The 22,097-nt window shown below is 43.2% G+C and overlaps 1 protein-coding gene across 4 annotated transcripts in view; it reads left to right on the top strand.

Annotated features, from left to right (window-relative positions):
• The window catches only part of SCAPER (S-phase cyclin A associated protein in the ER), a 539,023-nt gene extending 518,088 nt beyond the window's left edge, over positions 1-20,935 (top strand). For all 4 annotated transcript variants that reach the window (XM_025883907.2, XM_025883909.2, XM_025883908.2 and 1 more), the window contains 3 exons: positions 15,916-16,107; positions 18,456-18,507; positions 20,812-20,935. In XM_025883907.2, coding sequence (XP_025739692.1) covers positions 15,916-16,107; positions 18,456-18,507; positions 20,812-20,915 — 348 coding nt within the window. In that variant the 3' untranslated portion in view covers positions 20,916-20,935. The remainder of the gene's footprint in view (positions 1-15,915; positions 16,108-18,455; positions 18,508-20,811) is intronic.
• The last annotated feature ends 1,162 nt before the right edge of the window (positions 20,936-22,097 follow it).

The following is a 22,097-nucleotide window of genomic DNA, read 5'->3' on the forward strand; positions in this document are numbered from 1 at the left end:
GACCCCATCCCGACCCCATCCCACCCCATCCCACCCCCTCCCGACCCCATCCCACTAGAATGGAAGTACCTTGAGAGCAGAGCCTTGGTCTCTAGTGCCTACAGCAGTGCCTGGCACAGAACAATTACCTAATACAAACATTTGTTTAATGAATGATTGGGCGTTGTGGTGATACATCTCTCCTTAGGCATAATACTGCAGAAAAGGTTAAAATGGTCCCAGATTTTGAAAGATACAATACTTCTATTTTACTGACCAAGCCTCCTGACCTGACTTATAGCTAAAAATTTAAGAGCCATTCTATGGGATTGCCTCCTCCACCTCCTCCACCCATTTCTATGGGTTATTTGTCTTCTAATCTATTCTAAAAGAAGCTTCTTAGTTTCATTTTTGCTGGAACCAGTAGTTCTGAAATCCAAAGGAAACTACTGTGTTTAAAGATTTGGCAAATACTGTATTAGAGAAAACAGTGGCATGTGAGAGAAAGCTTTGCGGGGGATTTAGGATCATATCCTAGCCCCTCTTCTCACTTGGATGATAAAGGCGGGCAGGCTATCCTGAATGTCACTTTCCCTAACTATAGCATAGAGACAAGTCTTAACTTATAGGGTTGTTGTGAAGAGTAAATGTCATCCTTACTACTCAGGTCTCAAATTTAACTCTCAGCTAGGACAGTGGATGCCTGTGGAGTCTTTGCTCACCAAGTTGGTGGCATTGTCATGGCATATCTACTCTGACTTATGATTTGGTTTAAAAAAAGGTTTTTGACACGTATGTCCCACTCTAAGAAAGCACACTGCAGGAAAATCTATACTTAAAGGCTCCCAAACCACCATATCATTCATTCATTTTAATAACATGTTTCCTAAGGGCATCTTTAAATATTTTTCTCCAATCTCTTCACATGCAGTTCTTTTGGGAACATGTCCTTTTGCTGGGCTGTCAGGGCCGCACACCGCATCAGAGAACCTGGTGTGTGAGAGCCCCGTTGTGGCAGTGCGTGCACTGGCCTCTGCTTTAAGGCTTCAGTGTTATGCTTTTGGGGTGCCTGGGTGGCTCAGTAGGTTAAGCGTCTGCCTTCAGCTCAGGTCATGATCCTGGAGTCCTGGGATGGAGCCCTGCATAGGGCTCCCTGCTCAGCGGGAAGCCTGCTTCTTGACCCTCCTCCCTCTCATGCTCTCTGTCTCTCATTCTCTCTCTCTCAAATAAATAAAATCTTAAAAAAATAAAAAATAAAATTCTAAAAAAAAAAAGGCATCAGTGGTATGCTTTTATAGCCTGATAAGAGGGACATGGTTTCTGGAGCTTGACGACCTAAGTTCTGGTCCCAGCTCTACCACTTACTAGCTCTGTGATCCTGCACAGGCCCGTTTCCTCATCTATAAAATAGGAATGCCACCGAGAACACTTCAGGGCGTTGTTGTGCAAAGTAAATTAGACCATGCACACAGTGATGAGTACATTCCCTGGGCCAGAACACATGTTAACGGTGATATTATTGAAATGATCATTGTCTGCCTCCAGATTCCCTGCTTTTAGTGGGAGAGGCCATGGAGTGTGCACTCATTTAGCCCTGACACTTGATATCACCTTAGGCGGGCCATCTCTGCTCTCTGAGTATGTGTCTCCACCCGGTGAGAAGCTGGAGAGAGCTCTGGGTGTCCCCTGCCTACAGGGTTCCTCTGTAGACCCAAAAGATGTAGAAACACCAGGCGATCCTCTTATAGATGTCTCTGGGCTCAGTGCACTCCATGCACTGCTCTGGCATAGCTGCCAAGGGGGTTTGGGGGGGTTGGTTGGCTCTGGCAAGCTCCCAGCTCCCCCCCCAAGGGGCATGCCTAGTTCAGCTGGACATACCTGACAGGTGACAAACATATGCTTGTCTGGAGGGCACTGAAGGAGAATCTCCACTCACCACTTTGGGCTGGAGAAGTAGGAGGAAGGGAGACCTCACACCCAAATAATTCTCTTTTGTAAGGGCAACTGCTAAACTGAAAACACACCACAGAGATAACTCAGAGGTGCACTGAGATTGTGTTAGGAAAAGAAACTGGAAAATGGCTCACATGAATCAATGTGAACATTTAATGGGTCTTAATTGGAACCTTATCCTACTGTACTTAGAGCAGCGAGATGAAAGCGAAAGAAATCTGAGAGACCATTTATTTCACTCAAGAAAGCAGTAAACTGAAACTACAAAAAGATTTGACTACTATTATATTTTTATGATTAAATAAAATGGTCATAGACTGGTGCTAGTGAGCCCATAAATGCCCCATGGAATGCATCCATGCTCTCTGGCTGCTGTTGGGATGTGCCCAGAAAAATCTCTCAGCCTACGCTCTGCATTTATTAACCCTGCTGTTCTCACACCACCCAAGGTTTGACCCAAGTTCTCCTCACGGGAATGACCCAAATCCCACTTGGAATATTTGTGCTTGATGGCATGATTAAGTGCATCACCTGTCCACCTCCCTCACACACACGCGTCCTGTTGGTCTGTAACGGACATAATCTTTGCAGTACTATGTGTGTCTGTGTGTGTGTGTAATTGTAAGTTCTCTTTTCTTAAAGAGGCTGCCTTAGAAAATCAGAACAGCTATTAGTTGAGAATTCGTGGGCAACATGTTTTGTATGGTGACTCTTTTATTCGTTCTTAAGAAAAAAAATACGCTTTTATTACCATATTTAAATGTAATATCTATACAGGTACTAGCAGCATAAGGTGCTCATGTGTGTGAATACTCATAGCACAGAATTTTATTATTTCTGCAAGTTTACAGGTCTTCAAAGACCATTTAGTCCACACCCCTCATTGCCAAAGAGGAGAGGGACCTGCTTAAAGTCACCATAACCAAGCCTTCTGACATACTATCTAAGGCTTTCTGTGACCAGACTTCCCCTCCCCCCTTCCCCCCACCCTGTACTAGAGGGGACACAGATAATGCAAATAAACAGAAAATCCAAAATAAAGTAGTCCCTTAAATGTACGATGATATGATGAGTCTGTATTATTTCCAAGGTCTGTGCTCCTTAGACAAGGTTCTTTCTCAAACGTAAATTGAAATGGAGCAGCCCTTTTGAGTATAGTCCCTGACAGATTATAGAATCCATGACTTTTAGGGTTAGCCACATGTTTAAGATAATCTAGCCCAACTTTCTTGTGCTGCAAGATGTGTTTGAAGGGAATTTAGAACAAGCCTCATTGGAAAGGTAACTCTTCTCACAGGATAGACAACATGAAAGAAGGAAAAAGAAGCTCTAACACAGAACAGAATGCTGGAGGTGACTTATTCTTGGGGAAATGCCAGGACTGTGAGCTTTGTGTCCACATTCATCACTCATTCCTTCTCTCACATACCCACTTCTGTTACATGCCCAGCCTCTGGGAGATGCAGAAATGAATACAACCCAGGTCTTGTCTTATGGAACTCACAGCCTGGGAGCAGTGCCGTCAGTGCAGAGACTCGGTCCTTCCTTGTCCTTCCTTCAGCAAACATTTAACAAGTGCCTGCAGTGGTCCAGGCGCTCCTCTGGACACCCAGGATGCACTGGGACACAAAACAGACAAAGTCCCTGCCTTCCAGTTGCTGACATTCTGGGAGCGAAGGGAGGGACAGACCATAAACAAACCTGGATCTGTGCTAGAGTTCCTCTGGGAGAGAGTTCATGGTGGAGGTGGTGTTTGGCTGATACTTGAAAGTGGAAGAGATACTTACTGGGTAGCAAGGTAGGAAAGACCATAAGCAAAGGCACTAAGATGTAAAATAGCCTGGCAGGTTCAGGGAAGAGCAAGCTGTTCACTCTGGAGCTTAGGTGGGGGAAAGAATGCGAGCTAAGAGTGAAGAGGCGGGCCAGGCTCAGGTCAGGAAGGGACCTATGTGCTAGATTAAGAACTTGGGAATTTCACCTCTAGGAGATGACGAGAAGCCCCTAAATGTTACTAGCAGGAGATGATATGTTCAAACTATGTCCCAAAGTCACTCCAGTTTGTGGAGAATAGGAAGATAGGCGTCAGGATTTTTGTACTGGAGACCCAGGACGGAGCAGGTGCCCTGATTCTGAAGCATTGCTCTCCGCTGCGGGAACACAGTGGTGTTTGAGGAGGTAGCCTGCCCAGATGCCTCTTTCGCACCCTTCTGCTGGTGATAACGAGCACATAGCCTGTCTCCCTGAGGAAGCAGAGAACAGCAAGTCAGGGGCCTTCTCAGTCTCCCTGGAGGGACACAGGAGGACAGCCACTCAACCCTCACTACATGAGGAAACCCTCGTTTCTGTAGGAATCACCTGCTCCCCAAAGCCTGTGAGAGGCCACACCCCCAACTACGGGCTTTTAGCCTCTCCTCCTGACCCTGGCTGCTTTCCTCTCTTTTCCCCTTCTGCCCTCAGTCTCCATCCTCCTGACGCTGTTCTGGGGCATGACAGCAGTGAGTCCCCGGGACCACCAGGGAGAGGGCTAGTGCTTAAAGGGCCTACCTCCCACACAGTCTGCCAAGGTCTCTGCATTGAATCTCAGCCTAGAAATCTATTTTATGGCAGGAGCAAGTTTGGGAGGAGAGAAACCTACTTGCAGCACTGACCAAGGGACTCTTCGTGTTTCTCTGCTCTGAATTTGACTGGCTTATGTATGTGGACAGGCTCCTCAAATTTTTCTCCTGTGATACTTAAATAAAGCCACTTCTACACCCTCCCTACAATACCCACAAGGCATCAGGTTAGAGAAACAAGGTGTATGTGTTTGAGGCATGCCATTTTCTTTCTATGATTCATAGAGGTCGCCGGCCTCAAGGCTCCTCCTGTCATGTTGTTTCTATCCCGGGCCTGGGCTTCGGGTATGATAAAACTGGTCAAGAGAGATGTGGACAGAGCGGCTTAGCCAGGCCACCAGGCCTGCTGCCTCTTCATTCCAGCCTCCTAGCAGGACTAGTTTTATGGAGAGGAATGTAACAACTACTTTGTTTCTGGTTGGCTAGAAAAAATATTCTTTGTTCCAATGATTACAGACTCTCTCTGCTGTCTCTTTTAATGAATTTAGATGTCTAGACACCTATTTTTGCCCCTCCATTGAGGACATCTTGTCTCTGACAAGAAAAGGAAAAAGCAAAACAAGAATTCTTAGGCATAAAGAATTTGATTGGTGAGATTTAACTATTTGCATACATGTCCACTCACCCTACCACACTGACCGACAGAACTGGTTGGACCTTCGGTTTGACCAGCTCACGAGGCTTGCTGAAAGCGGCTGCGCGTGCTGTACCCTACCCATACTTACTGTGCTATTGTCCCGGGGGGCTGCTGACTTCCACAGGGTGCTGGCCAAAATACCCAGGCTGCTTTTCTTGCATGTCCAAAGACAGTGTCACCTGAGGACCTTGAAGGTTCTGACCTGAGTAAGCCCAGGGCCCTGATGTGGCCCTGGAATTGGGTTTAGGAACCAAAGCTCAGCCCTAATTCATTCATTCTCCTGGTAGTTATTAAGCACCTCTTATTTGTCAGACACTGTGCTAGGCACCATGGCAGATACTAGGGATATAGCAGTGAATAAAAGGAACATAGCCCCTGTCCCTAGAGAGCTTACAGCCTTGAGACTGTTGAAAACTGGGGATTTACATCTGTTCTTTGCCTAAACAAGTGCTCGTGTGCCTGGAGCCACGCAGGGCCATGTGTATGGTTCTGTCTTCTGGGCCATGGCAGACACAGGGCTGGGGTCCTAAGGACATAAGTATTTAGAAACTTGCCAGCAGGCATTCTGAGGACAGAGAGAGAGAGAGAGAGAGAGAGAGAGAGAGAGAGAGAAATTAATTAATTAATTAATTAAGCAGAGCTTTCTAAAATCACTGATGGAAATCCTCCTAGATAAGGGGGAAATTCAGGCTCACTCTTAGATCTTAGCAAAATCAGCAGGATTCGTAGGGTACAAATAGGTAAAACAGAATTTGACCATTTTCTGTTTTGTTTCCTTGAATGTGGGTGATCTCTAGAGAGCTGAAGATTTTACTATAGGCCCCCATGGTTGTATCTGTGATTGATAGGTAGACACATACATACATATTTACATACATAGGCAAGAAACCGCTATGGAGCCTTTCTCTAGCTTATTGCTATTATGGTTTTGTGTCATGGTTTTGGTATCATCAGAGAATGAGTTGTTCCCATATAAGTGGCCATTTGCAAATGACCAAAATTACCTTTAAAGTATGATGTTTATTTAACATTAACTATTTGTGATCATTCTTTTTAAATATTATAGTTTCCTGCCTTCTTAAACTTAAGTTATACTTAATACATTATATATTTTTTGATGCCTTAAGAAATAATATCTAGGGGTGCCTCGGTGGCTCAGTCAGTTAAGCATCAAACTTTTGGTTTCGGCTCAGGTCATGATCTTTGGGTCATGAGATCGAGCCCTGTGTGGGGCTCCTCATGGGGCTCCACACTCAGCACAGAGTCTGCTTCTCTCCCTCGCCCCCGCCCCGCTCATGCATGCTTGTACTCTCTCTCTCTCTAGAATAAATAAACCTTTCTTAAAAAAAAAAAATGAATATCTACCATAGTGTTAGGCACACGAGGATTACTGTGTGTTTGGAAGCAAAGTTTTAAAGTGTAGTGTACTAAGTAAAGATATGGGTTATAATTAATAAGATACTTTACTACAGTATGGTAATGTTCTCAAAACCAACTGAAAAGGGGTGGCTGGGTGGCTCAGTCGATTAAGTGTCTGCCTTGCTCAGGTCATGATCTCAGGGTCATGGGATCGAGCCCTGCATCTGGCTCCCTGCTCAGCGGGGAGTCTGCTTCTCTCCCTCTCTTTTCTCCTCCCCTTGCTTGTGCTCTCTCTCTCTCTCAAATAAGTAAATAAAATCTTTTTTTAAAAAAAAACTGAAAAGGGTAGGGATATTTAGTCTTACACCAAGTGGTTCCAGGCAACTTTTTGAATTTCCATTTCTGTTCAAAATAATTTTAATTCCCACCTCTTCATTTATTAGTGTCGGCTGATACTGATACTTCTTCCTCTTGTCGGTTTTTCTCCAGCAGTCTCCTAATTTGCTGATTCCAATCTATTATAGGTCAGAAAACCACTTTTATTAGACTTGCTTCTGAAACGTGAATTGTTAGACTGAATTGGAGCTTGCAGAACCTTCCTGTGAGTAATTGACATGGATTTTGTGGAAAGACTGGGCACTCTGAGGGCAGGGATGTCTGTGACTTGTCACTACCCCCTTCCAGGTGCCTCACACCGCACTTGGCCAGAGTAGGTGCTCAGTAAACATTTGATGAATAGACTAATTTGTCTGCTCAGAGGCCTGCTTGCTCACTTCCTGGTTCTGGGCTGAATTCCAGGTAGTCATAGTTGGAGGAAAGGGGCCCTCTGGGTAAGGAGAGTCCGGCTGTTTTCCATTTGTATAACAGGATAGACTCCACCAGCCTTCCTAGCCACTCTCCTTGGGATCCTATGAAATGAGTGCAGCAGTTGTCATTTTACAGATGTAAAATCTACAGACTCACCCAGGCCTATTCCATTTCTAAACCAAACTCACCACTACTCAGTACCCCACCTCCACTTTCCTTTCGTTCTTTTTTAAATTTAACTGTTGGGAAAAACTATTCAGGTTATACCAAGGATTAGCATTATAAGTATATTAAAACCAATAGTGTTGGTTTCAAAAGTATCAGACCAGCTTTGTGGGCCCTCAAAATTCAGAAGACAGCCGGCAGCAAGAGTCACAAGCCAGCGCTCCCTGTAGAGCCACGCGTCCCGGCAGCCTGCTCCCGAGTGTCTGGCTCCCTCGCCGACCCTCCTTTCAGATTCCTGTCTAATGATTTGAGGCAAACCCTTGGCACCACCCAGCACAGCCAACAACTGGTTATTTGATACCTAGCCAAGCAGAATACAGGTTTTTGAAAAAAGGCCTTTTGTGTTGGTTTCATCTGTGTACGTGGGTTGGTTTAGCCTTTGTAGAATGGCAACGTGTCATCCTCATCTCCACGTGGGCTGGCAGAGGTGTGCAAGAAGTTGGCTGGCAGCCAGTCGTGGGAATGAACTCCGGCCCAGCGACAGAGAGTCCCTGTGCCCGGGAAGGGGTGGCCTCAGGAGTCTCATAGCCCTGGACCGGCCTGGGAGGTGAGAGGCTGCCACTCAGAGGAGTTTTCCAAGCCCAGCTCCACCAGTGACTGGCTGGGGTGCCTGGGGCAAGTCTTCCTGAACTTTCTGAGTGTTAGATTTCTTCTTATAAAAGAATATAGTCATCCCTGTCTGCCCACTTCAGAGAGTGTTCAGAGACTGGGACAATGTAGGCAGAGGGGCTTTATAAACTATTGAGTACCATCTCTGCCAGTGATAGGCTTTATGTTGTGGTCAGTGTTGCTGAGGTCCTAGCAATGCAGTGTCGTAGAAGACTTTGGATTCCTTCACACCAAATGAGAGACCAATGTCACTCACGACCCATGGTGGGGGGCAAGGGGGGGTTGGATCTTTTCCAGACCTGCCCCTATAACCAGGCCAAGGAGAGAGGTCCCCAAGCCCAACTTCCTTGTAGGGTAGAAGACAGCTTATCACCAAATTCACTCTTTAGGGATGTGTTAGTAGTCAGTTTGGGCTGTAGTGTGTTTCTCACAGTTCTGGAGACTGGAAGTCTGAAATCAGGATGCCAGCCTGCTTGGGTTCTGAGGTCATGAGATCTGGTGGTTAGCTCGCCAGTTCTGCTGCTCCTAAGTCTTCTCCTGCTGGTTGCAGACTGCCAGCTTCTTGTATTCTCACAGGGCAGAAGACGCCCTGAGAGCTCTCTGGCGTCTCCTTTATAAGGACACCAATCCCATTCGTGAGAGCTCAATCGCTGTCATCGTAAATCACCTCCCAAAGGCCCCACCTCCTGATGCCATCACACTGGGGGTTAGGATTGCAACATATGAGTGGAGGAGGGACACAAACATTCATTCTATACCAAGGGACAACATATGCAGACCTGAGGCAACATGATATGAAGACCATTGAACCCTCTGAGTCAGAAAATGGGCTCTGTACCTAATAAGAAGAGATAGAGTGGGATTCTTCCCCAAGGCCAGGCACAGATGAATTTGTTCACTAGGAACCCCCTGTCACTTTGATTCACTCATTCCAGTAACTCTCACGTGCCTCGCCCTCCAGGAGAGCAGTGGGGCCCACCTGCCCTTTTGCATCTGGAAATGAAGCTAAACACACTTACACTGTGATCGCTGCTGCCATGTTTTGGGCTTGAAAAGGAAAGGCTGTCTCTGCTTGTGCTGCCTGGGCAGACTTCCTGGGCTTAAGGATTTCCTTAAGTGCTTCAAGAGAAGCTCATCCTGGGTCTGAATCAGGAGCCCACAGCACAAGCCTGTTAGCTTTAGCCCTTCCTGCTCTGTTCTCAGATTGGTAAGTCTAGCACAACAGCCTCAAGACACACACACACACACACACACACACACACACACACACACACACACACACACACACACACACACACACACACACACACACACAGAGTTAGCTAAGCCTCTCTCTCTCTGTACCACTTACCTCTGTTTCTTGGATCGTGCTTGGGCTGGGATTTTCTTTTCAGAGCTGTCAGAATGCACTTCCTAACCCCCACCACAAGATCCTGGCTGGCATCCCCAGCTCTGTTTGCATAGCTCTCTCCTGTGCAAGCAGGGCCAAGCAGAGGCCAGCAACGGCTTCCCAGGTAGCATGAAGCTTGCTGAGGAGTCCCAGCCAGAATGCAGGGCCTGCTGCCGCCAGACCCCCATTCCAATGAGTGGCCCTTATGGAGAAATGGGGCTGGGATGATGGAAAGCATTCATTAGGCCTCATACTGGGAGGGGACTTAGGGTCCTACAAGTATATGGAAGCCAGATCCAGCAGGAGAAGACTTAGGGGCATCAGAACCAGTGAGCTAACCACACACTCATACCTAATACTGTTTTTCACATTATGGTCACAGACACGTCTCACTTGCTGCTCATCTAAACCCTGAAGGCTGCCATCTGTCTCTTTTTTTTTTCTTTCAATTCCAGCGTAGTTAACATACAGTGTTCTATTGGTTTCAGGTGTACAATATAGCAATTCAGTAATTCTACACATTCCTCGGTGCTCATCATGATAAGGGTACTCTTAATCCCCTTCACCTACCTCCCCATCCCCCCACCCATTTCCCCTCTGGTAACAGTTTGTTCTGTATAGTTGAGAGTCTGTTTTTGGTTTGTCTTTTTTTTTTTCTTTGCTCATTTGTTTTCTTTCTTAAATTCCACATATGAGTATTTGTCTTTCTCTGACTGACTTCTTTAATAATTTTTTTAAAAGATGTATTTATTTATTTGAGAGAGAGAGAGGGAGAATATGAGCAGGGCAGGGAAAGGTGTCCCTCTGACTGACTCCTTGCATTTAGCATTATACCCTCTAGATCCATCCACATTTTTGCAAATGGCAATATTTCATTATTTTTATGGCTGAGTAATATTCCATTGTATATATACACCACATCTTCTTTATCCATTCATCTGTTGATGGACATGCAGGCTACTTCCCTAAGTTAGCTATTGTAAATAATGCTGCAATAAACATATGGGTGCATATATCTTTTTGAATTAGTGTTTTTGTCTTTTTTGGCTAAATACCCACCAGTGGAATTACTGGATCATATGGTAATTCTATTTAATATTTTGAGGAACCTCCATACTGTTTTCCAGAGTGGCTGCACCAGTTTGCATTCCCACCAACACTGCAAAAGGATTCCCCTTTCTCTACATCCTTGCCCACACTTGTTATTTCTTGTGTTTTTGATTTTAGTCATTCTGACAGGTGTGAGGTGATATCTCTTTGTGGTTTTGGTTTGCATTTCCCTGATGATGAGTGATTATGAGCATCTTTTCATGTGTCTGTTGGCCATTCAGGTCTCTTCTTTGGAGAAATGTCTATTCGTGTCTTCTGCCCATTTTTAATTGGATTATTTGGGTTTTGGGTGTTGAGTTGTATAAGTTTGGTTTTTGGTTTGTTTTTTTTAGAGAGAGCACATGTGCGAACGGGAGTGGGGGTGGGGCAGAGGGAGAAGGAGAGAGAGAGAATCTTAAGCAGGCTCCATGCCCAGCAAGGAGCCCAAAGCAGGGTTCAGTCTCAGGACCCTGAAATCATGACCCAAGCCAAAATCAAGAGTCAGACATTTAACTGACTGTGCCACCCAGGCGCCTCTATAAGTTCTTTATACATTTTGGATACTAACCCCTTATGTCATTTGCGTATATCTGCTCCCATTCTGTAGGTTGTCTTCTGGTTTTGTTGATTGTTTCCTTTGCTGTGCAGAATACCTATCCCTATTTTATAGAAAGAACCCTGAGGCTCAAATTGGTTAACTGACCAGAGCTAGCCTCAGAGCCCAGGGCTACCCAACAGCAAGCACTCTTGAGCCTGTAGATGTGTGGCTTATAGCCACCAAGAGACAATTGATCCCCAATCAACTCTGAAATAGACCTGGTTAGTGAGGCTAGTCTTTCTAATGAAACATTGTTCTGGCCAGGGGCAATGAGAAATCAGTTAGCGCTCTGCTATGGGCTGAGTTGTGTCCCCCAAAATTCATATTTTGTACCTTAACCCCCCAATGTGACTGTACTTGGAGATAAATGAGGCCATAAGGGTGGGGTCTTAATGAGGTAGGATTGGTGGCCTTGTAAGACTAGGAAGAGAGCTCTCTCTTTTCGTGTGCACTCAGCGAGGCAAGGACTCATGGAGGTGTTGGTCTGTACACCAGGAAGAGAGCACTCATCGACCATGCTGGCACCCTGATCTTAGACTTTCAGGCTCCAGAACTGTAAGAAAATAAATTTCCGTTGTTTAAGCTACCCAGTCTATGGTATTTCGTTATGGCAGCCTGAACAGACTAAAACAGGCTGGTATTTGAATCTGGGAGTTTCTCTCCACCTGAAGTTCCTCCACCGATTGGCCCTGAAGGTCCAACCCACCTTCTCAGTGCAGCCTTCCACATTCACCTAAGGAGTAACCCTTCTCTCCCACGAGGTCCCCTAATCCTTTGTCCTTTCCTGTCTGATGAGCCAGTCTCCTTTGTATTAGTCTATCATTTGTGTACATGCCTCCGCTCCCGGAGAACTAAAGCATGGATTCTCTCTGTGTTCCTATAGCACTGAACACAGGAGGCACTCACTAAATGTCCACTGAATTTAGAGTTCTCTCCTGGCTCTCTCTCACTGCACCAAGTTATACTTCACCTATACTCTCTACTTTGTAGAACGCACAAAGATTGGAGCTGGTGAGTGGCCAGAGGTCGGCAGATGAAAGAATCAGCACATCCACTTGTCTGGTCCAGATTCCTTTAAAAAAAAAATTTTTTTTTTTTACTAGATTCCTTCTTAACACAGCATTCAGATCCTCCTGGCCCTCCACCAGGCTGTAGCACACATTGGCAGCATGTAACTTTCCTTCTTTTAAAGCCCCTTCTTCCCAGAACTGTTGATAGTTCCAAAACGGAGAGGGAGTGGGGGGGGTGTCCCTCCCCCTCCTTCATTCCCCCAATCCCTTGTCAATTATACTGAAGAAAAAAGTGGTGAATACCAGGGCATTTGGGTAAAAGATGTCCTTCCTTGATGATGGAATTATGCCCGCTGGCCTCTGCTGAGAAGACCAGAGGAGGGACCCGTGCTGCATATAGTACTCTCTTATGTTCTAGCACAGCCAAATAGTTTCTGTATGATTTGTCTTAAATTCCAAGTCTAGGAATCTAATTTTGAGTGAGAAGGAATATATTTAAGGATCCAAAACCCTTGGTCATATTCTCTCTTTATTTGGGTACTGGTGACACAGGCATATTCACTTTATAAAAATTGAGCGATTCACTTGAGAGGTGCATGTATGTTATACTTTGGTGAAAAGTTTACTTTTGAAAAAATTCTCCACCTCGAAACCCAGAGAAATTGAACCATTTTCCCAGGGTTATACAGCGAGTTGGTGCCCAGAGTAAAGGCAGGAACCCAGGCCTCCCAGCTCTTTAGTTAGTACCTATTTTAAGATTGCACCTAAGAGCAAGTGGAAAGTTCAATTTCAATTTCTTTTGATCTGAATGTTGCTGGAAATTCCCCTTGTTTCCTTGGAGCCCTGCTCTGCATCTGGAAGTGGACATCATATTGGAGAGGGGGGGTCTTCTCATTATTATGAACCCATACCAACTCCCTACATGCTATCTAACTGATGACTATGACCCCCAAAGAAATCTACAGCCAGGCGCCTCCTTTCTCTTGGGGCACTGGTCTGGAAAGGAGCTCTGTGGGAAGCCCCCATGGGGATGTGTTGGCCTGTGTGCCCTGAAAGGAAGGGCAGGTGGCCTAGCCAGGCTCAGGGTGGTGCTCACCTTAGGCCTTATCAGCAGCTGCTTGTCTGGAGAAAGGTGACAGACCAATAGTTACTGACTTAGCTATAGCTCCACCTGGAAGGCAGAGAGAGAAAACTTCATTGTAAATCTGAGATTTTTCTTAGCTATTTCCATTTCATTCATTCGCCAAGACTTTCATATTCCACGATGACTCTCTATTGACTTTGGAAAGCTTGAGCAGCTCATGGTGACACTTGACCACCCCAAGGCCTGGGAGCCAATGATTGGATGAAATAAACCTGAGCCCTGCCCTCAGGCCCTGATCTGTCCACAGCCTCTCAGGCAACTCTGTCCAGGTGCACAAGGCCCTGGGTGGCAAGGTGATGCTCTCCGTACCCCAGCCTTGCTTCCCTGCCCCTGTGGGAAGTGCTGAGCCTACTGCAGCTGACCACTCCGCTGTGCTCATTGACAGCAAAATGCCACCCCCCTGTACCAAAAGCCCCCCTGAATTACCCAGGAGTGGTCTCGCCCACCAAGTCTCAGTGCTACAGGTTGGCCCCCTCCTAGACTTCCTAAGCCTATCTTCCCACAATGTCTGAAATGTGGTTCTAAGGACAGTGCTGACGAGCTGTCCCACTGGCTCACAGCCCAGCCAGGGGGTGTGGCTCTTAGCACCCCTGGCAGACCCCTTAACCTGTACCCTGATTAAGTTCTATCCTGGGTGATCCTGTGGGTAGAACACCCTACCCAAGGTGACCAAACTTCCTACATCCATTTGTGTCTTCTGCACCACAGGGACTTAAAAGTAGTGGCCTCTGGCAGGTCGTCTCACCACACTGCTTGTGACCTCTGTAAACTCACTCCTTCAACAAGCAAGGAAGAGCCAGCTCCATTCCTGTACGGGAATGACAGACCCCTGAGGGGCTCTCCTGCAGCCCAGTGAGGGTCAGGGGTCCAGGGGGAGGAAGTTCTCGTTAAGCTTGCACGTTCTGTGCTCATTTACCAGGAACCAGCAGTTGTCTTCAAGTTACCATTGTGCCTGTGCCAGCCAGACTGACCGGTTTAATATCTTTGCAATTAGTGAATCTTCCAATAATAGCATTTTAACAATGAAGTTCCAAAGAAAAAAACTTCCGCTTCATTTTTGGACAAGGGGGAAAAGAGACTTGGAATAATGGTATCATTATAAATTCTAAAGTGGTGGTCATTTGGCTGTGCTACAAAATTTGTAGCTAATAATTAAAATAAAGCTTTAAGTAAATGCTTTATCAGTAAAATAGATGATGGGACATATTTTTCTCAGCCAGTGGTCAGAAATGGCAGCACATAGCCATGTGCTGAATTGTCACACTGTGAGTCTTTAAAATTCCTGCTGGATTTGAAGGTATTAACAAGTCCCTATCAACATTCTCTAAAGGTTTTTGATGTCATTTTAGCTATTGAACTAAAATATGTGAACTATTACTTTGTTGATTTTGTTCTTAAACCAAACTGCATTATCATCTGAGAGTGTGTTCTTAAAGTATTGTTAAAAGTACTTTGAAAACTTGTAAATCCCTGTAATTTATGTTTCTGCTGCCTCTGCTGTTTCATTCTGTCCTTCTGGTTTTAATTTGAATGCAGTCCTGTCTGGGTGTGTACCTGTAAAATTATGTTTTTCCAAGTACAATTTACAGTCCTGACCTTAGATTTTACAGTGTTCCTAACTTTCTGTGAGCTTCCTCTTATACCAAGAAGTGGGCTTTGGGTCACCCAGCTCTTTCGTATTAGAACCGTCTAATCAAGGTTACTTGAAACAGACCTGATTTTGACATTTCTTAGTTTATCATGTAGGCCTAGGGAGTAAATTAGGAGGGCTTCCCTGCAAGCCCATTAATTGCATTGCCCCATTTCTTAAAATGTACACAGTTGTAAACCTAGACTGCTTCAAGACAAGAGTCTCATTTATCTAAACAATTCTCCTTTTAGACTCAATGGCACTGATGGAAACACAGATAAGGAGTTTGGATCAGAGGAAGGATCTTTTGGAGCCTGTGCTTGCTGAAACTTCCCACTCCCCTTACAGTCAGTCCCCTTTTCTTTCCAAGGGCTCATCTGCATACTGAAGAGGTCTGTCAGGAGCTAGGTTAGGGAAGGACTGCGGCGGGCTGAGGCTAGGTAAGAGAGGGCATCTTTCTTCTGAGCGAGCTCTTTGCAGGTTTCAGGGCATAGGGCTGCTCCGCTTTAAGGGGGATGGGGGCAGGCGCTTGTTAAAGCAGTGTGCATCTTGAATCCATTTCAGAGGTATCCTCTCCCCATGGCAGCCTTGCTCTTCACTGTGGAGTATAAATGGCTGCAGAACTTTGGGGATCTTTTCCTTAAGTTAGGAAATGAGATTTCTTTACTTTCTGTTCCTTTCAAATATCTCTTAGGAGTTCGGAGTCTTTCTCTCTCTCTCTCTCTCTCTCTCTCTCTCTCTCTCTCTCTCTCTCTCCCCTTACACACCTTCCGCCTGTTCTCCATGGCTCTCCCAGACACTGTTGGGGGATGCAGGAGGAAGGGCGGGCCCAGCTTTCTGGCAGTTGACCTAGGTTCGCTCCTGTTGCAGGTAATTGTACAGTCTGGCCGCCACCCCACGGTGCTGCAGAAGCTCTGCCAGCTGCCCTTCCAGTATTTCAGTGACCCACGGCTGATCAAAGTGCTCTTCCCTTCACTTATCGCTGCTTGTTATAACAACCGTCAGAACAAGATCATTCTGGAGCAAGAGATGAGCTGTGTTTTACTGGCCACGTTCATTCAGGTACCTTCTGTCTTATGCCTGATCCTCTGGCTTTATGTGTAAGCTAATGCAGTTGAAAAGTAAAAGTGAACCAGCTGTTTATTCTTGCCATCCACAGTATCTCTTAAATTTTGCACGTATTTCTGTGCTTGAAAATTAATTTCTAAAATATGAGGGTAGTAAAACTGGGGTTGAGTTTTGTATAACTTCTACGTGGAGGATTTCAAGAAAAGGATATTTTTTCAGTTGACGAAATGGTAAACCCACACCAAGGAAATGTTTTTAAAAAGATGTCCAGACTTCTTTAAGGCTTTAGCATTTACATTCATCTAGCTTTTAGTCTAGCTACAGGGAATAGATAAGGATTGCAGAAGAAAGATCAAGTAAAACTTCAGTTGATTTGTAAGTTTTTAAATAAGTATGATTCATATGCACATGTGTGTATGTGTAATAAAACCCTGTTATATTGCTTTGTAAAAAGCTCTAACGCTTGTAAGAATGGCCTTATATTTTTCTGATCCAGCTCAAGTCTATAGGATGGGAATCAGAATTAGCGCTGTAGCAAAGTAAAGCAATGTTTCCACATCTAAATTAACTCAGTCAACTAACAATAGAAAATCAAGTGGGCTATTCTTTAACAGTTGCTAATAGTTAATCCTGAATTGCTGAAAATCTTCCATTTTCTTTGAAACGTTCTACCATAAAAACCAGTGTGTTTTTGTTCCATGACATACATGTGATTAACAGACTGTTTTCTGTTCGTAATAATGAAACAGAAAGCAGAGCTCTGTATTAGTGTTGTTCCTTATTCTGGCTAATATACGTATATCACTGTTGAAAGGATGCGATCCTGCCCAGCTGGTTGGGATGGCTAAAGACTCAAGCTTTCTTCACCTTAGATAGCAGTTAGTGGTTTACATTTTTTAAACTATCCTCTATTAGGTGATCAGTTAGTAAACACAACTAGATCAGTTGTGTTTAGAAATGTCTACTTTCAGCTTAGTTGTTCTCTTTGAATCTGGGTTCTATTTTCTGAAAATTTTGTCAAAGCTATCCAGATCCACAGGTAGGGTATGGATTTTTTTTAAAAAATCTTATGGTTAAATTAAAATCTTAATAAAGTCTTGCATAACCATCATACCAACATTTAAGAATTCTCATATTCTTAAAGACTTATGATTAAAAATTAAATAGAAAATACAGTATAGAGGATTTTTAAGACTGTGATCTTAAAATTCATTCTCTTATTCAACAGGTAATTTTTGAGTGCCTCTGGTGTACTGGGCACTGCTCTAGGCGCTGGGAATACAGCAATCAAAAAAACAGATAAAAACTCCTGCCTTTATAGATCTTTCATTAAAGTAGGGAGAGTCAAACAAACAAAAATAAGTCAAACAAATAGCATGTCCAATGGCGTTAAGCGCTGTGCAGAAAAGGAAGGCAGGGAAGAGGGATGGGGACCACCAGGGGGGTGATGGGCAGAGAGGCCTCACCCAAGACAGTGATGGTTGAGCAAGGACAGTCTTGCTTCTGTACCAACTTAGTCCCTTACATTTTCAGCTGCTTGGAAAATAATTTATAAAAATACAAATGATATCAGAATCTAAAGTAAAGAACATATATATTAGTTGTTTTCATCTCGTATTGTTCTTAAAGTATTTCTGACACACACTGAAATGTAATTTAATGTAACACATTTAACATACGTTTGGACACACAGCTTGTACATGTTACAGAAATTTCTTATTTGGGATAGCTTCTTAGATTAGTGAAATTGAATCAGGATTTTTTTCTAAAAGTAATTATTATCAGGGGAAGGAATATATATTAGATTTTAGTTTATAGAATGGTTCTTGGAAGTTCCCCTGTGTTAGATTATTAATAGCCACTAGAAAATGATACTAAAAATAGGAGCCGGTGGTTTGTCATAGGTTTCTGAAAAATTTACATATTATGTACGATATTTTTCACTTTCCATCTAAAAGTAAAATTACTCGACTTTTAGGATTTAGCTGCAGAATATATAAGGGCTTTTAGAATTATGCTTTTTTTAAAACTGTTAAAAACCTGTCAATATTTTAGGATAATAAATCTGGCTAAAGCCTTCAGTTAGCTGAAATAAAGTTGTAGTTTCTACAGTAGGTAGCACCATAGCCCCTGCTGATCTGTAGCAAGACGTGAGTCATCCCTATTTGATTTAAATTAAGAGAACCTGAACATCAGCTTCTTAAGCTTTTATATTTGGGCTCCAAAGTATTCGAATATGCAAAGAGAGTTGTCTCAGAATTCAGAAGCATATTTAAAGCTGCCCTCAGTGAAATTCTCTGTTCCTAGCCTTGGTATAAAAACACTTCTCTTGTCTCACACAGGATTTTGTACAGACTCCAGGTCAGGCAGATAACCAGTCTTATCAGCCCAAAGGTACGTCTCTATTGAAATGAAATGCCGTGTGTTTGTTAGCCGAACAGACATGTTGCTAACTCCACCCTCTGGAGCTGTTACAGAAATCAACTTATTACATCACCTAAAACATTTGAGATCCGGATAGCAAGTATATTTCAATGAGTAAAGAAACAAATTTTCTTATCAAGCATGAATGCATCAGAATAGACAGAGAAATCTGTGGAAGTAAAAGAAAAGCACAAAACATCTTTATGTAATTTATATTCACCTCATGCAAGATACAATAAATGGTGAATAGTTACTAAAGAGCTGCTTCATAATACAGGAGACAAGCAGATCATTCTACATGGCCTACATTCCCTCACATAAATGCTAAAATCACATCAGTTTGGTTTCCTATCTGTGTTCAGAATAAAATTATTAATGATAGTAGCCCATATTTTCCCTCCTAAATTCAAGTACTTGAATTTTTTTATTGAAAATAAAAAGTATAAAATTGTTTTACTTGGAGAAAAAGCCATCAGATTAGCAAGAGTTCAGGGGCCAAAAGATTTACAAGTTTTTTTTTTCTTGTAGTGAACCTGCTGAGGTGTTTCCTATGATCAGAGCTGGAGATGTAGAATTTTAAAGTGCATTTTTACTTTTTTAAATATTCTATACACACTGTAATTGAGAAGTACAAGTTGCTCTTTGTCTGTCAGGACAGCATCTCTGATTAATGAGACCCTAATACAGATTTTCCCCAATTCTTCCATTAGTGTGATAGTCTTTAAAGTGGTTAGAGGCCCACTCCCAGCCGGACCCTCCAGGGCACCCACCGATTGGCCCTTACATGGAGGGGTGGGGAGTGACCTTGGACACACACACACACACACACACACACACACACACACACACACACACACGGGCCCCAATTATCTATAGGAGGCAGGTGTTGAAAAGTATATAGAAAAGAACATAAAGCTGTAACAATATGAAAAAAAAAGTCATGTTTTATTGATTCAGGAATTCAGAGAAGTAAACAGAAAGCTATGGCCCTTTTCAGAAATTCCAGTCAACATCACTGTCGGTATACTTTGTCTAAGCCAGAATTTGTGTGCAAGTTCAGGTCTGCCCAGATTTCCTCACAGCCCTTTTTTTTTTTTTTTTAAGCTGTTGGAGATTATGTGGGAGAAATCAGTATAATTTGTTACTATTTCTTATAAAACAATGTCTTAAATTTTGAATATATGAAAATGTCTTGAAAAATCTTCTAACGTATTCATTTTTAATTGTACAGCAATTTTTTTTTTTGCCAGTAAGAAGTATAGACATTCTTTTTTCTTCCTTTCTCCTGGCTGTAAGGATGAGTCACTATTTGCTCCATATCTGGCAGGCAGAGTCCCAAGAACTGCCTGTCTGCTTGGTGGGCTGAGGCCTGTGGGAGTTTCAACTTACTTTCTTTTCCAAGGGCCCATCTTCTCTGACGTCCATGCTTTCCCCAATTACAGTGGGCTTAATCCACAATACAGCAAATGGGGACGTGTTCTCTGCATTTGTCAGAAAGGGTCATCGTTATATTAGTGACAACTCCTGATATGCTTACTTGGTTTAAAAGAAATGATTATGCCACACTAAGTGCCAGTCTGCACTTTGGACGTCTGTTCCCTTTTTGCTTAGATTTAGTCCCCATAAAATGTTTCAAGGCATTTTGAGTTCATGGCCCAGGTGAAGCTCTGCATTGTAAGTGTAAAGTAGCGCCTGGTAGCACCACATTCTTATTGCTAAAGAAGAGTTCTGGTGTTCAAATACTCGCTGCTTGATCACTGCCCAGCAGGAGACTGTTTTCTTTGCCTACATCAATAACCAATAAAGTTCTGACTCATTCCCTCTGCTTTGTCAGATGACTGAATGCCAGATTTGAGCTTTTTTATAAAGTTATACTTAAAATATTTTAAATTAGACTATTTTAGGTGACAAACGTCAAGTTTACATACAGATTTACAATTTCAAGCCTATCTTAAGAATGGAATATCTGTCATTTTATTTTGTTCATACTTATTTCCCCTATTTTCTTATTCTGGAATCCAAAAACAATTTTTTGTAATGTTTTACAGAGGGGTTAATATCTGAATATGTTAGAAGCAATCACAAATAAATTGTGATTAAAATGTGCATATATATATATTATGCTGTAGGTAGATATAGATCAATTACCTTCTTTATATAAATTTACATCATGGTTTATTTGAAGTGCATGTCTCCATTCTGTAGTCTGATATCAAAATAATTTCAGTTGCTTAAACTTCAAAGAATTTAACTATTTTCTTTTTTTCCTCTCAGGAAAATCCCTTGGTTCCCAAGACTATCTCGAGCTGGCTAACAGATTTCCTCAGGCGGCCTGGGAAGAAGCTCGACAGTTTTTTTTAAAAAAGGAGAAAAAATAAATGACTTCGTTAGTTCTGTATTTGAGCACCCTTGTTAATATTTTAAATTGTTCAAACAAATGTTCTGACTGTTCCGTAAGAAGCTCATTTTCACATGTTTATACCCCCCCCCGCTGTAGATACGGTATATACTTTGCACTATTTATAATGACTGTAGATACTTTAATGTTCTAATTCTGCAAGTTGAGTTTATTTCACTTATGCACAATATTTTGGAGTTCAGTAACCTACATCCTATGATAATATATACTTTGCATTTGTCATATGGGTGAAATTAGACAAAATTAGCAAGTCTGTTTTGTTCTTGTAATAAAATAACTTATTCCGTTTGCAGTGGTGACTTTTCTTATTAAGGTAGTACAAATTTGAAAGAAAAATGTTAACTCCAACTCTGGGAGTCTCTTAGTTAAAGACTTAAAGTTAACCTCTAAATTTCCCTTGTTAAGGTGTGGAGTAAAGGTGTTTGTAACACTTGGGTATTCTAATTGCGTAATATGTTTGGGGGGCTATTTGAAATGAGCCGGGAGCATCGTATTCGTTGGTCGGCCCAACTCTTCCGGGCAGACCGTACTGAGAACCTCCCATAGCGTTGGGGAACTGAAATTATTCTCCAGAATAAACATTAGCAATTCAAAAAGATCAGCCATAGTGGATCACCTTGAAGTATGTTCTCAATAATTGTGAAGTGAAGTAACGCGGAAGTAAAAGTAAAACAGAAGGCCACAAGTGTTCTGAGTAAAAGTTGTAACCGACCCTGTGCACCGCTCCCCGTTGAACGTGAGAAGTCAGCCCGGGAGACGTAGACGTTTTCCGATCTCCTGCTCGTCGTTTCTCCACCTTAAGCCGATGGTCAGTGCTAAGCCGTTCACTGAGTGACATCTGTAACAATTTCTGTCAGATAAGGATCAAACACTACCAAGAAAAAAGATGTGATTGGAAAACAAGTGGCCTGAATATGTGTCAGAGACCAGACTATAGGGAGGTCGGGGGAGGAGGGGGCCAGGACTAGAAAATACGAAAGTTTCATGGGTTTTTAAAAGCAAACTTACTTAACCTACCTAATGTTCAGGACACTTCGTTCTGGAGCTTCACAAAGCTGCTGAGTTACGTGTATGCTGTTTTTACTTCTTTGCAAATCGGGAGAAAATAAAGAGGTCTCAAAAATTCCAACAATCAATCAAT

The sequence above is a fragment of the Callorhinus ursinus genome, unplaced genomic scaffold (genome assembly GCF_003265705.2).
Source record: "Callorhinus ursinus isolate GAN/ISIS: 27379988/994484 unplaced genomic scaffold, GSC_fseal_2.0 scaffold25, whole genome shotgun sequence".
Lineage (NCBI taxonomy): Eukaryota > Metazoa > Chordata > Mammalia > Carnivora > Otariidae > Callorhinus > Callorhinus ursinus.